This window comes from Schistocerca nitens, chromosome 1 (assembly GCF_023898315.1).
Source record: "Schistocerca nitens isolate TAMUIC-IGC-003100 chromosome 1, iqSchNite1.1, whole genome shotgun sequence".
NCBI classification, from domain to species: Eukaryota; Metazoa; Arthropoda; class Insecta; order Orthoptera; family Acrididae; genus Schistocerca; species Schistocerca nitens.
In genome coordinates, this window is record NC_064614.1 from 629,338,151 (window position 1) to 629,354,215 (window position 16,065).

The 16,065-nt window shown below is 44.2% G+C and overlaps 1 protein-coding gene across 1 annotated transcript in view; it reads left to right on the forward strand.

Annotated features, from left to right (window-relative positions):
• The window catches only part of LOC126191595 (uncharacterized), a 248,516-nt gene that overhangs the window by 34,714 nt on the left and 197,737 nt on the right, over positions 1-16,065 (forward strand). The window contains exon 3 of the mRNA XM_049932541.1: positions 3,737-3,847. Coding sequence (XP_049788498.1) covers positions 3,737-3,847 — 111 coding nt within the window. The remainder of the gene's footprint in view (positions 1-3,736; positions 3,848-16,065) is intronic.

Below are 16,065 nucleotides of genomic sequence, written 5' to 3' on the forward strand. Positions count from 1 at the left end.
CCCGTTTCCTTGGTCTCGTTGCGAATCCCCGTATCAGAGGACACACGGCCGGGGGTTCCCTTCGCCACGAAGGATCTCCGCGGCCCGGAATCCAATTTGGCTGTCGGCTCCTCGCCGCCGCCTCTCACTGACCCACCACGGCACCTGCCGGGGCTGCCATTGCCGCTCCAGCCTTGGGTCACCAGCTGCTTCTTCCTGTTTCAATAACTATCATTTTTTTTACTTTCATTCAGTAATATAATAATTTACGTTTTACATCATACGAACAGTAATATTTTTGATGGGATACAATAATGAGAGAAAATGTTTTAGGGCATTGTTTGGCTTGAAGGATCCCTAGGCATAGGCAGAGCCGCCTACCAGAACAGGCTTTCCTTCCCCTAATGGATGCGCGTAGAGCGTGGTGGCCCGTTAATGATGAGAGAAGGCAGAGGGTGAAAACCAGTGCCACATCGTAGTCTGCTCCTCTCCTATATCACCAAGCGGGTGGCCGAGCTTAACGTCAACACACGAGACATGTAACCCTATCACTAGCTCCATATATCATCACTACATGAAACAATACGAGTCTGGAATTTAATCCAGGATAGTGACGTATATCTGTTGTTCAGGAACTTCATGTCACCACCTCTCCTCCCGTTTCCGGAAAAGTACTTGTGGTCATAACTTCTTCCACCGCCGTAGTTCCGGCCAGCCAAGCGTGGATCACCGACATTAACTGTAGAGGGGATTGTGATACGATGGGTTGCTAACAAACTTCAAGCTTGTGATCGTGACCTTCTGACACAAGCTTATCGTATGCCTAGTGCTCAGTGGGAGACGTAGAACGTACCAGTTCCATACCTACTCCCGGAATAGTACATGACTTTTTTTTAGATTCGATTTGTTTGCTAGTATCTTCTGGTTTCTACGGTCGCCTATAAATTTATCTTGGTGAACAGTTTCTGCTATTCAGTCCCAGTTAATGTTTCCCCAAGATTTCGTGAATTAGCTGAAAAAAGAACTAACTTCTCCCATCAAGTAACGTAAAACGTTCATAACCAGAGTTCCATTGTTTCAACCAGGTACTCTCAAATTAACCATTAATAGAATGTACTTTACAATGGACACCAGGCTCCTCTTTTCTATGTACTGTATACCGTAGAGTAAGTCAGTTATATTTTAAATAACGTTTATTACTAATACAGGCTCTTTGGTTATTCCTTGGCGGGCCACCTTAACTCCTTCCATCAGCGGCTACACGGAATAACACGCCCACCACAGAAACTGAGGACGTCCGTTCGCCACTCATGCCCACCACGGGAGGTGCAACTCCTGCGTAAATTCTTTGCTGTGCACAAACAGAAACCGACAGTAATTGGTTCCACTGTAGGTCAATTAACTTCAAATAATAGTTTTCCTCTCCATATTCACGTGAGTATCTTAAGAGCGTAACATGAAATTTCCTAACAAAATGTCATGGAACATTACAAGTTGACTAGCAAATAGGACAGAGAAAGTTTATAGCAAGGTGCCATTGTAATCATATGTATGTGTAGAGCATCAATGTCCAACTTTGTAAGTAACCTTACAACTGAAAAGTTTCAAAATATTTTTTTCTGTGTTTGGCTGTGTATCCCACATTATGTTTACTGCGTTGTTATAGCCCTTTACTGATGATTTTGTGGACCGAAACTTGTTTACGCCCAGAGGTTTGAGCCTTACAGATTGGTTCAAATGGCTCTGAGCACTATGGGACTTAACATCTATGGTCATCAGTCCCCTAGAACTTAGAACTACTTAAACCTAACTAACCAAAGGACAGCACACAACACCCAGCCATCACGAGGCAGAGAAAATCTCTGACCCCGCCGGGAATCGAACCCGGGAACCCGGGCGTGAGAAGCGAGAACGCTACCGCACGACCACGAGATGCGGGCATACAGATTGGTGAACGGTGTAGTGGACAGAATATATGTGAAGGATTTTTCACCTGAAGCTTTTATAGAAAAATATGAGAGGGTATACAGACTTGTACTCATTCGTGGTTTACAAGATAGGAGGAAAGGAAGATATGAAATGGAAACTTGAGATAACCTGATGATGCCCTATTCGGGTGAAACGCATCGTTTTTGAGACAATAAAGACCAATGTGCAACCTAGGACTGTCTTTAAATATTAATTACTGGGTTGCCTAAAAGAGCCAATTTATAAATCACAGTTAAAAATAAAAAAGTTTTAAAGGCACCAATGAGAAAATCAGACAACATACAATTTTAAAAAATATTTAAAAGGCCAATGACCAAATCAGACGTCGAAAACATAGATAAAGCACCAATAATTGAATCAGAAATTGCAGACTTGAAAGTCCTTGAAATGCACGAATAATCAACTCTATAGCTTTTCGTGGATTTAAACCTAATAACTTACGGGAGTGCAGCTACGGAAGTCAAATTACGACCCTCATTTAGTTGGAACACAAAAAAAGGCCAATAACTGACGAGAATGTTAAGGGCTCACTCTGAAAAACTTCGTTCAGAGGTTGGTATAAGCATGTATACATTCGGCGCCGGTCCCAACACGTCGTCCCATCAGATTTATAAAGGTGCACTGAAAGAATTCGGGTTTTAGCGCTACGAAACAAAGAAACAAGGATATTGCCATACGTCCTATAACATCTTAAAAGAATTACATATAATTTAAGTAAAGACACCTGTGTTGCTCCTTCCGTGCAATGTAATGGTTTTCATAAACCTAGCAAATGAATGTTCCAGTATTCAGTTAACTACAGCGCTCCTTTGGCAGAGTTGCACACAATACACCGATTGCCAGCTCGTATTTGTATCACAAAACTGTATACGATAACATCACTTCCGTGATATACAATCTTTAGAGGAAAATTTAAATCGCAAGAAAACACACAAGTTATTGCTGGCACTTCCTTTGAAATCTTAAATGCAAGGAGCATGTAAATCTGACATCTTACGCCGCAGAGGTAGTAACCAATTTCTCAATAATATATGTCAAAACAGGTACGTAAATGCTGGAGCAGTCGAAATCACTCGAGCATTATCAAGACTGAGTCTCGCAGGCAATATGTTCAGTGTCATTTGGTACAGCCAGCGAAACCCCGTTAAAATGTAATACAGCTGACGGAAACTGACCATTAACTTCCATTGTTTGATGATAATTATTGGCGCAACCGCCTCGCAGCAGGTGCAGCTCGTTGACGAAGTTTCGTAGCAAAATTACGACCTGGGTCACCGCATGTAAATGCTCCAAACCAGCTCCTTTCCTAGTCGGAACTTGTCGCTCTGCCGGGAAATCTTTCCTGCGCACCGTTCACCGCGTACTGCTCTTCGCGTCCTCTCGCGGTGTTCCAAGGGAACTTCAGGTACTCTAAGTCAAGCACCGCCACTATCTTATTAACACATCGATACGAATGTATCAGCACCGTACTGCGCCGATCCCATATAACCGACTCGCACATAAACACCACTTCAACAGCTTGATTCACGTCAGGATTGTAGAGTCACATGGCAGCCTGCTACTATTGTTACAGCAAGTACTGTGCGATCTATGTTCTATTTTAAAATGGTGACTGTTATTTCGGCTGGTGATCTTAAGCTATCTGTCAGAAGCACATGCACTGTAAGGCCCACGTTGATCCCTTGTGACGCTCACGATTTCTTAGCAGCATCACGCCGTTATCTGTGAGAGTGTGGCCAACCTTGCCGTTGCTGTTGTGTGCCCGCAGTGCTGCCCGAGGCGCCGCAGGTGCTGGACCGGCTGGGCCGCCGCCTCAACACGACGCTGGGCCCGCTGCTCGAGGGCGACGACATCGTGCTCACGTGCCGCGTGCTCGGCGGTGAGTAGCCCTCCGTCTCCTGCCTGCTGCGCGCTACACCATTAGAACACAACCCCTACCAAATAACGTGGTGCTAAAATGAGTGGGTGAGTAAAATACACTACTGGCCATTAAAATTGCTACACCAAGAAGAAATGCAGATGATGAACGACTATTCATTGGACAGATATATTATACTAGAACTGACATGTGATTACATTTTCACGCAATTTGGGTGCATAGATCCTGAGAGATCAGTACCCAGAACAACCACCTCTGGCCCTAATAACGGCCTTGAGACGCCTGGGCATTGAGTCAAACAGAGCTTGGATGGCGTGTACAGGTACAGCTGCCGATGAAGCTTCAACACGATACCACAGTTCATCAAGAGTAGTGACTGGCGTATTGTGTCGAGCCAGTTGCTCGGCCACCATTCACCAGACGTTTTCAGTTGGTGAGGGATCTGGAGAATGTGCTGGCCAGGGCAGCAGTCGAACATTTTCTGTATCCAGAAAGGCCCGTACAGGACCTGCAACATGCGGTCGTGCATTATCCTGCTGAATTGTATGGTTTCGCCAGGATCGAATGAAGGGTAGAACCACGGGTCGTGACACATCTGAAATGTAATTTCCACTGTTCAAAGTGCCGTCAATGCGAACAAGAGGTGACCGAGACGTGTAACCAACGGCACTCCATACCATCACGCCGGGTGATACGCCAGTATGGCGATGACAAATACACGCTTCCAATGTGCGTTCACCGCCATGTCGCCAAACGCGGATGCGACCATCATGATGCTCTAAACAAAACTTGGATTAATCCGAAAAAATGACGTTTTGCCATTCGTGCACCCAGGTTCGTCGTTGAGTACATCATGGCAGCCGCTCCTGTGTGTGATGCAGCGTCAAGGGTAACCGCAGCTATTGTCTCCCAGCTGATAGTCCATGCTGCTGCAAACGTAGTCGAACTGTTCGTGCAGATTGTTGTTGTCTTGATAACGTCGCCATTTGTTGAGTCAGTGATCGACACGTGGCTGCAGATAAGATGCCTGTCATCTCGACTGCTAGTGATACGAGGCCTTTGAGATCCAGCACGGCGTTCCGTATTACCCTCCTGAACCCACTGATTCCATATTCTGCTAACAGTCGTTGGATCTCGACCAACGCGAGCAGCAATGTCGCGATACGATAAACCGCAATCGCGATAGGCTACAATTCGACCTTCGTCAAAGTCGGAAACGTGATGGTAAGCATTTCTCCTCCTTACACGAGGCATCACAACAACTTTTCACCAGACAACGCCGGTCAACTGCTGTTTTTGTATGAGAAATCGGTTGGAAACCCTCCTCATTTCAAGATGTTGTAGGTGTCGCCACCGGCGCCAACCTTGTGTGAATGCTCTGAAAAGCTTATCGTTTGCATATCACAGCATCTTCTTCCTGTCGGTTAAATTTCACGTCTGTAGCACGTCATCTTCGTGGTTTAGCAATTTTAATGGCCAATAGTGTATGTGTGTCATGAACCGTTACAGCATACCTGGAGACCTTTCAGTGTGACTTGGTGGGAGCAACACGCGGAAAAACCGTTGAGCAGACAAAAATTAAGTAAAACAGCTTATGCACGATTCTGTGTGTAGTATAGAAAAACTAAGGAGTTAATATTGATTTGACATATATAAAGAGAAAGGATGGGATCATAACAAGTTTCTAAACTGTCAGCATGTAACGATATTTCGTGGAAATTGTGTGAAAACGTACTTAATCTCTGACTCGTGTTTGAAAACATGGTTTTCGGTATGCTTTCTTTTCCGCGGTGTCGGCCGCGATCCAGTCGCCGCACTTTCAAATACGCGCGCCGCCAATTACGTCACCGCGGTTCCTATAGCCGCCACCGCGGCACAAGGGCGCTGCCTGCCATGAAGAGTTACGCCGCTGCCAAAGAGATGCGAGAACGCCATCTCCAAAGCTCCTGCGTCGGGTGTACTTAAGTTCTAGCGTTCATACAAAAAGCCCATTTGTATGTTTCCCAGTTGAATAACATTTACCGGGCACGACATTTTCTGAACTGACGTCGTATTGTAGAATGACAGATTTGTAAATTTTTTGTATCTATATACATATTTTTACATTCAAAGCTACTGTTAACAACTGACGCTGCTATACCAGCAACAAAGTCATGTATTAGTTTTACTCTTTGAGTATTGGTTAAAAACAGTCTTGGTTGCAATTATAGTTTTTATTTTTCAACTACACAGCCATCTACAAAAAGGTTTTACTGAGTTTAACGAAGGCGATGTTGGCCTGATATATTCGACGATGCCCTTTGGCTACACTGACAAAAGGATCCTTCTAAGAAATACCAAATTAAGATAACCTGAAGATGCCTAAATAAGGCGAAACGCGTAGTTGAAAAATAAAAACTAAAATTACAACCAAGACTGTTTTTAACCAATACTGTTAAGCACTGGTTTGCTGTATGCCACATATAGATTAAGAATTCTCTGCTAATGAACAGCATCTGTTCCTGGCTCCCGTATCCACTGAAGAACCACATAGCGTGCAAAGGAAGACATGTTGTTGTGGTCTTCAGTCCAAGGACTGGTTTGATGCGGCTCTCCGTGCTACTCTATCCTGTGCAACCTTCTTCATCTCCGAGTATCTGCTGCAACCTACATCCTTCTGAATCTGCTTACTGTATTCATCTCGTGGCCTTCTTCTATGACTTTTATCCCGTCCCCCCCCCCCCCCCTTCTGCCCCCGCGTTTTCCTCAAGTACTAAATTGGTGATCCCTTGATGACTCAGAATGTGTCCTACCAACCGATCCCTTCTTCTAGTCAGCTTGTGCCACATGTTTCCCTTCTCCCCACACTATTGAGTACCTCCTCATTAGTTACTTGATTTACCCATCTAATCTTGACCATTCTTCTGTAGCACCACATTTCAGAAGCTTCTTTTCTCTTGTTGTCTAAGCTGCTTATTGTCCATGTTTCACTTCCATACATGACTACACTTCATAGAAATACTTTCAGGAAGGTTTTCCTGACACTTAAATCTACACGCGATGTTGACAAATTTATCTCATTCAGTAACGCCTTTCTTGCCATTGCTATCTACGTTTTATATCCTCCATACTTCGACCATCATCAGCTATTTTGCTTCCCAAAAAGCAAAACCGATCGACTACTATAAGTGTCTCATTTCCTAACTCAATCCCCTCAGCATCACCTGATTTAATTCGACAACATTCCATTATCTTCGTTTTGCTTTTCTTGATTTGCTTCTTATGTCCTCCTTTCAAGACGCTGTCCATTCCGTTCAACCTCTCTTCCAAGTTCTTTGCTGTCTCTGACAAAATTACGATGTCATCAGCAAACCTCGAAGTTTTTATTTCTTCTCCCCGGACTTTAATTCCTACTCCAAATTTTTCTTTTGTTTTCTTTACTGCCTGCCCAGTAAATAGATTAAATATAGATTAAATAACGTGGGGGATAGGCTACAACCCTGTCTCACTCCTTTCTCAACCATTGCGTTCCTTTCTTGCCCCTCGATTCTTATAACTGCAATCTGGTTTACGTACAAATTGTTAATAGCCTTTCTCTTCCTGTATTTTATCCCTGCCACCTTTAGAATTTGAAAGAGAATGTTCCAGTCAACACTGTCAAAAGCTTTCTCTACGCCTACAAATGTAATAAACGTAGGTTTTTCTGTCCTTAACCTATCTTCTATGAGTATGTGTTGGGTCAGCATTGCCTCGCGTGTTACTACTTTCTCCTGAATCCCAACTGAACTTCCCTGAGGTCGGTTTCTACGAGTTTTTGCATTCTTCTGTGAAGGATACGTGTTAGTATTTTGCAGCCGTGATTTATTAAACCGATAGTTTGGTAATTTTCACGTCTGTTACCACCTGCTTTCTTTAGAATTGGTATTATTACATTATTCTTGAAGTCTGAGAGTATTTCGCGTGCCTCATACATCTTGCTCACCAGATGGAAGAGTTTCGCCAAGGCTGGCTCTCCCAAGGCTATTAGTAGTTCTAACGGAATGTTGTCTACTCCCGGGGCCTTTTTCGACATAAGTCTTTCAGTGCTTTGTCAAATTCTTCACGAATTATCGTATGTTCCTTCTCATATTCATCTACGCCCTCTTCCACTTCCATAATAATTCCCTCAAGTATATCTCCCTTGTACAGATCCTCTGTATACTCCTTCCACCTTTCTGCTTTCTCTTCTTTGCTTATGACTGGTTTTCCATCTGAGCTCTTAGTATTCATACAGGTGGTTCTCTTTTCTCCAAAGGTCTCTTTAATTTTCCTGTAGGTTGCATCTATCTTACCCCTAGTGATACCTGCTTCTACATCCTTACATTAGTCTGCTAGGAAGACCTGCTTACCCATTTTGCACTTTCCGTCGATCTCATTTTTAGGCGTTTGTATTCCCTTTCACCTGCTTCATTTACTGAATTTTTATGTTTTCTCCTCTCATCAATTAAACTCAATATCTCTTGTGCTACCCAAGGATTTCTACTAGCGCTCGTCTTTTTACCTACTTGATCATCTGCTGCCTTCACTATTTCATCCCTCAAAGCTACCCATTCTTCTTCTACTGTATTCCTTTCCCCTGTTCTCGTTAATCGTTCCCTAATGCTCTCTTTGAAACTCTCTACAACCTCTGGTTCTTTCAGTTTATCCAGATCCCATCCCGTTAAAATCCCGCCTTTTTGCAGTTTCTTCAGTGTTAATCTGCGGTTCACAACCATTAATTTCTCGCCAGAATCCACATCTGCCCCTGGAAATGTCTTACAATTTAAAACCTGGTTCCTAAATCTGTCTCCAGGTGTCTTCTACGTATGAAGCCTCCTTTAGTAGATCTTAAACCAAGTGTTAGCTGTGATTAAATTATGCTGTGTGCAAAATACTACCAGAGGGCTTCCTCTTTCATTCCTTTCCCCTCCGTCCATATTCACCTACTACTTTTCCTGGTCTTAACATAACATTTTCTTATTGTTGAGAATCCTAGTAAAAATTAGCAACTGTAATATCCAAAATAACAACTAGAATAAGAGCCAGAAGTAATAACAAAAACTGTAACCAGAGCAACAATGCAATATTTGGGAGAGTAAACCAGAACAAAATACAGAGAGTTAAGCGGAGCCGGCCGAAGTGGCCGTGCGGTTAAAGGCGCTGCTGTCTGGAACCGCAAGACCGCTACGGTCGCAGGTTCGAATCCTGCCTCGGGCATGGATGTTTGTGATGTCCTTAGGTTAGTTAGGTTTAATTAGTTCTAAGTTCTAGGGGACTAATGACCTCAGCAGTTGAGTCCCATAGTGCTCAGAGCCATTTGAACCATTTGAAGTTAAGCGGACTAACAAAACAGAGATGCCTCTACAAAGTAGGACAGCAAACGAAGCTTCGAGCCTCTGCGTTGAGGGAATGGTGGAAGAGACAGTGCCCCACTCGGCTGCCGCTAAATAAGAGAACCGTAGGCTACGGCGAGCAGTTTTGGAGGGGGAAGCACTCAGTTGAGATGAATGGCTCGCGAGCCGCTGTTTGCCAGCTCTGGTCTAAACGTTAAGAGTAGTAAAGGCTAGTTCAAGGGGAATTCAGTTATAAGAGAACGAAGTTTTGATTTAGTTTAAAGAAAAAAAGAAGATCTATAGAGAGATTACAGCTTAACGTTCTGTCAACAAAGAGGTAATTAACTAGACTAGAATAACTCAACAAGAAAAATCGAGTTACGAAATTTTGATTTCCGGTATTAAAAAGTGTATCTGTTCAGAATTTTGGGTATTGTATTGTGTATGCCTGAGTGACGCACCATCATCAGCTCGAACCACGCAGCTGAATTTGTTGAATAGATAATTGCTTTATCACTGACACTGCTCTCTTCAATCCTAGCGGTTTGTCAGTAACACTATTAACGGGACATAGTCCATTACTGAATTAGGAAAAGAGGATTGTGTTGTTGTTAAGATGGAAAAATATAAAGTCGATTGCGCGGTCGTTAAGCTGGTGATGGTGAGACATTAAGCTTCTGGAGTGCTGTCCGGCTGCATCCGGCACAGTTCACTGCTTTATTCACTTTTTCACTTGTCATTTACGGTACTAGACTGCAGTACAGTTCGTTTCTGACCAAAAGCGCATCGTGTCTCCAGTAACAGTTGACAGTTATATTCGGAAGGAAATTCGTATGGTTTCGTTGGCTGGCAGACCCCGGAGGCCAGGTTCGACCTCCTCATTGCAAACGTGTCTTTGACCTAAGCAAAAAATTTCACCGTTCCTTTGCTAGGTGTGAGAGTTGTCTGTGTGTGTTTGGTACTTGTTGGTGACTCTAATGGGTGTGTTTAGTGTTGTGTCGTGTTTTTGTTGGATGAAGATGATGAGAGGAGGAAGAGGGTGAAACCTGGTGATGCACGAAGTCGGCTCCTCTCGAATAGCTCTAATGGGGTCGCCGAGCTTACGTCCCCTTCCGACGGACGGATCACCAGCAACAGTGGCATATGATCTCACTTCATGAGGCACTGTGGAGAGATGTGGAACTGAACCCAGGACACTTCTCCTTCCCTTTGGCACCCGGTATACTCAGTAGGTTACAAGTACGCCTAACGTCGATATTCTGATGAGAACTGGTGTATTCAGCGAGTCGCGGCCATTGACATAATAGTCTGTAAAATTCATAGGGGGACACAGCAACAGTGCTCAGAATGCGTTAGATTTGACATGTAGTTCCGTGAATTATGAATGAAGACTTAAAATACAAATCAGGATCATTATTGCAAGTATCTTAGACTGCTGTTTGTTGATTCTTAATTTCTGGTACGTTTAGCATGTAATAAATTATTAATATATTACATAAAATCTGTGTACATGACTTCAGCTTGAGGCGCAGCGTACGATATAAGTCTTGCTTTACGTGATAGTCTTATGATGAGGGTTTTACGAGTGTTTCCAGATGACAGACCCATGATTGTTACACTGTGATTCCTTAGATTTCCTTCGGAACGGATTCCTTAAAGAAAATGTTTTTATGTAATTTATTGTAGACTAGCGATACCCGGCCACGGTTTGCTGTGGCTGAGTCTGCTTAAATGCAAAGAAAGAGAAAGCACACGTTTCTACTATGTGTGAAAATCGCATAAGCGTCCTAATATCCTTCTCTCTCCTATCTGTGTCCATCTCTCATTTCTCCTGTTTTTGTTCATCTATTTCTCATTTCCCCCTCTCTGTCCATTACCTCTCCCTCTGTCCATCTTCTCCACGCACCCCTCTCTCTCCATCTCCTGCTGCCCCCTTTCTCCATCCACCTTCTCCTTCCCGTTTTCTGTGTCCATTTCCTCTTACCCATTTGTCCATCTGCTCTTTCCCCTCTCTCTGACCTTGAACCTTCTTTATTGTTATTCTAGATTCATATTCTGTAGTAGCATTCTAATTATAAACCAGTAAGCTATAAACAGAAACTTTCTTGTTTGATAACAACGTTTCACTATTGCATATACGGAAAAATCGCAACACCAAAAGCAAATAATGACCGAAATTACTGAATACGCTTTTCTAGGTAACGTATTGCAGTGATCAACATTGCAAGATCACAGGTTAATGTAAGTGCGAAAAGTTAGTGCAAATATCAAATGCTGGTACGTTAATAACGGGTGTAATCGCCAGAATCTTCAATGCAAGTATACAGATGTGCATGCGTTGTGTTTTACAGGTACCGGAAGTTAGTTTGTGGGATGATTTATGCTGTTTCTGGATGACACAGGAGTTGTCTCGGATGATGTGCCATATGTGCTTCATTGGAGATACACCTGGTGATCGAGCAGGCCAACGCAACATGTCGATACGCTGTAGAGCATGTTGGGTTGTACCAGCGGTATGTAGGCGAGCATTATGTGTTGGAAAACACCCCCTGGAATAATGTTCATGAATAGCAGCACAACAGGTCGAGTCACCAGACTGAATTTGGAGGCAGGGTGCGTAGGATACTCGTGAATGCTCTTGCTGTCATACGAAATCGCACACTTGGGCATAATTCCAGGCGTAGGCCCAGTGTGTGTAGCATGCAGGCATGTAGGTTGCAGGCCCTCAGCTGTCCTCCTTCCAAACGAAACACGGCCATCAATGGCACCGAGGCAGATCTACTTTCATCAGAAAACGTAACAGACCTTCACCCTACCCAAAATGAGCTCTCTTAGACTCCAATGAAGTCGCAAGTGGCAGCGGTTTGGGGTCAGGGAGTATGGTTCGGAGTTGTCCTTGAAGTAACCGATTTGTAACAATTCGTTGTGTGACCGTGGGGCGAACTGGTGCTCAGATTGCTCCTGCAGATACAATACGATGCGCCAGAGCCATATGCCAAACATGCTGGTCTTCCCTCTCGGTAGTGCCACGTGTCCGTCCGGAGCCCGGTCGTCTTGTTACCGCACGTTCTTGTGACTGCCGCTGCCAGTAATCATGTGCAGCGACTACATTCGTGCGAAGTACTTTTGCAGTATCACTGAAGGTACATCCAGCTTCTAAGTCCGCACGCGCCCAAAAATCTCATCCACTGCAATAGCAGAGGAAGCCAAAATATGAATCACGCTCCACTCATACCACGTATTTCCACCGAAGCTACTTCGACACCACGTTATATCAGTTAAGTCCTCTGCCTCACAAAATGTCAGCCTTATATACAAAATACGATATGGGACATATTTAAATTGTCACTTTTTCTAAGCGCTGTAATTGTCTCGCATTGTGACGCGGGAGTATAAAACTTGGCTCAAAAATGCATACAGTCTTTCTCTTTAATGGTACCAAACCGTGGCTCTCTGCAACGTGACCCCCAGATTCGACTACGATCCAAACAGGACGCATGAGAGAGAAAGGCAAATTCCTATATGGTGTAATTTGTGTGAATGACGTCACATTGGCACAAAATTTCACCACAATTCTGCCCAAAGCCATCGTGGACGTGTCGCAGAATGAGAAGGTCGTCACACCCCATCTTACCCATATATATTTACCAATATTTCAAATACACGCTCAGAATCGATACGAAAAGGTCTGGGTGGCATGAAGGGCGTCAATTAAAACCACCCCTCCCCTCTGGGCATTGGTTCTCACATATTACGCAGTCGAAAACGTGCAATTCGCAGTCCGATGACCAACTGGACGACGTTTTTGATAGTCCTTGACACTGCTAATATCCCTGGGCGAATCAGACCTTCTCTTAAGGATATTAGGGCCTGCAACGGCACTGACATTGGCCGTACCCCTTTAGATCGTAGCGCGACCGTAATTTTTGCTGTGGTGAAAGTTGCGGATCCATTAGGGACCGTTCAAAACGATTGGGCCAAGTCTCGACTTAATCCGAAGCTGCAAAGAGTGTTTATGCTTCTTCAGCCCTCCTCCTTCGCGCCCTCGTGTCACGTGATCACGGGGGAGGGAGCCGGATACCAGGAGTGCGTGAAGAAGAAGGCAAACTTCTCTCTAAGAAAACCAAGGCAACCATTTCGACACACGTCAACTGAGTGGTGCTACGTCGCTGAACTAGTGCCAGCTGGCCACATGTGCAGGGTGACAATTATTGAACTATATGGAAAAAAACGTAAATTAGTTACAAACTACTGGGTGCACACACTTTATTCAGCATTTAAACTTCACTACAGATATTCGGAGTTAGGTTATGACATGTTCGATATGCCTGCCATCATTGGCGATGATATGGCGCAGACGAATAGATAAATTCTGCATGACCCGCTGAAGTGTCGGAACATCGATGCTGTCGATGACCTCCTGAATAGCTGTTTTCGGCAAGGGTTTGGCGTTATTGCTGTACACTTCGTCTTTAACATAGCCTCACAAAAGGGAGTCGTCTGTGTTCCGGTCTGAAGAATTTGGCGACCAATCGAGGGCCATCTCAGTGGCCTCTAGGTACACCAGAACCAGAATGCGTCCCAAAAGTGCTCCTCCAGGACATCAAACGCTCTCCTGCTTCGATAGGGTGCTCCGTCTTGCATGATCCACATCTTGTCGTAATCAGGGTCACTTTGGGTAATGGGGATGAAAATCATTTTCCAAAACCTTTACATACCGTTCCATAGTCACCGTGCCATCAAGGAATATCGCAGCCATTATTCCGTGACTGGACATTGCACACCACACAGCCACCTGTTGAGAGTGGAAAGACTTCTCGATCGCGAACTGCGGATTCTCAGTCCGGTAAATGCACCAATTTTGCTAGTTGACGAACCTATCCAAATGAAAATGGCCGACAATACCAAGGCGCGTGCGAAAGTGCATACTAACATACTAATTTCCATCGTGCCCCGCGGCCAACCGTGCAGATAGAACGTCCTAAAACTCAAACCGTTTGGGAGTTATGACGATTTTATTTCATATAGTTCAATAATTGTCACCCTGCAAAAGATAACGGATTTTCGAAAGGTATGGCTCTCACACCAGCGCCCAGGAAGCAGTGAACGGCCATGTCTATGTAGACACATTTTTAAAGTGCCCAATGAACGTGGGCGGGGGGTAACGAGGGTGTTGCCAAACTGGGGTTCCTAGAGGGACTCTTATCCGTTTTATTCACCCTTGTGCGAATGGTGCACCCCACAGTGATCACGCCACAGAAAGGCGTGAAACAGTAGCGCTGAAAAGGCATAAACGCCCTTTGCCGATTCGGCTCACGTTCTAATTTCCCCAAATGGTTTTGAACGGCCCCAAGTGCTTCTATCCTGCACACCAGAGCAAAAATTGCGGTCGCGTTGCACTGCAAAGCGGAGCGCTCACATTCGTTGTGGTTGCAGGTCCACGTGGCCTTAGAGAAAAGTTGACTAGTCCGGTACATGTCAGCAGTTTCGAAGAAGCAGTTCCAAGACCTTCGTACTGCCGCTCGTCGCGCTGCGAACTGCCGTTACCGAACGCAAAATATGTGATGATCAAAGCAACAAGAGAGGAGGTGGTTTCATTGGTGTCCATTATGCCACCCCCTGAGGCCTTTTCGTATAAACTTTCAGCGGCAGGTGCACCTGAAACGTTTACATCGGCCACCTAAAAGAAAGCTTGGGGTTGCGGTTTGACCTCCGTTACAGAGGTGTGAAGAGAGGGGGTGAAATGTGGATAAGACAGCGTGTGACGACCTTCTCATTGTGTGACACGTCCTCTGTGATGTTCAACAGAACTGTGATGAAATCTGATGCCAAAATGACTTCAGTAGCCTGCCTTACACCTCAAGGAATTTCTGAGCTGTGGCCGTTTTTTCCCATTTGTCTATGGCTTGCTATTTAAAGCGCCGCCCCTAGTTCGAGGGTGACGTCGCAGAGTGCCAAGCTCCTGCACCATTACAGAGAAACGTTGTAGGTTCCTTTGAGCAAAATTTCAAACTTCTGCGTCGCAATGAGATACAATTAGGGAGTTTTAAAAAAATTGCCCTTTAATTGTATTGTATAACCGACAGATTCAGGGGCGTGAAAGTTTTGTGAGAACCCTCTAGAGATCCCTGAAACAAGCATCAGCACTGGAATAATGACGATGGAATAGGATCACGTTCTGTCAAAATTCAACGAGCCTGTAAACGAAATTTATTTATTTATGTAGTTGCTGTTTATTTATTTATTGAGTTGTTGTCTTCAGTCTGATGACAGGTTTGATGCAGCTCTCCGTGATGCTCTATCCTGTGCGAGCTTCTTCATCTCCGAGTGACTAGTGCAGCCTACATCCTTCTGATTCTGCTTACTGTATTCATCTCTTGGCCTCCCTCTACGACTTTTACCCTCCGCCCCAGCGTTTCCCTCCAGTACTAAATTGGTGATCCCTTGATGACTCATAATTTGTCCTACCAACCGATGATCCCTTCTTCTAGTCACATTGTGCCACAAATTTCATTGCTCTCCAATTCTATCAGTACCTCCTCATTAATTATGTGATATATCCATCTAATCTTCAGCATTCATCTCCTGCACCACATATCAAAACCTGCTGTTCTCTTCCTGTCAGCTGTTTATCGTCCATGTTTCACTTCCATACGTGGCTACACTCCAGTCAAATACGTTCATAAAATATTTCCTAACACTTAAATCTATATTCCATGTTAACAAATTTCTTTTCTTTGGAAGTGCATTTTGTATCCTCTCTATTTTGGCCATTATCGGTCGTTTCTTCATTTAATCGAATTCCCTCAGCTGCACTAGATTTAATTAGACTACGTTCCTTTATCCTTGTTTTGATTTTGTTGATGTTCATCTGATATGCTCCTTTCA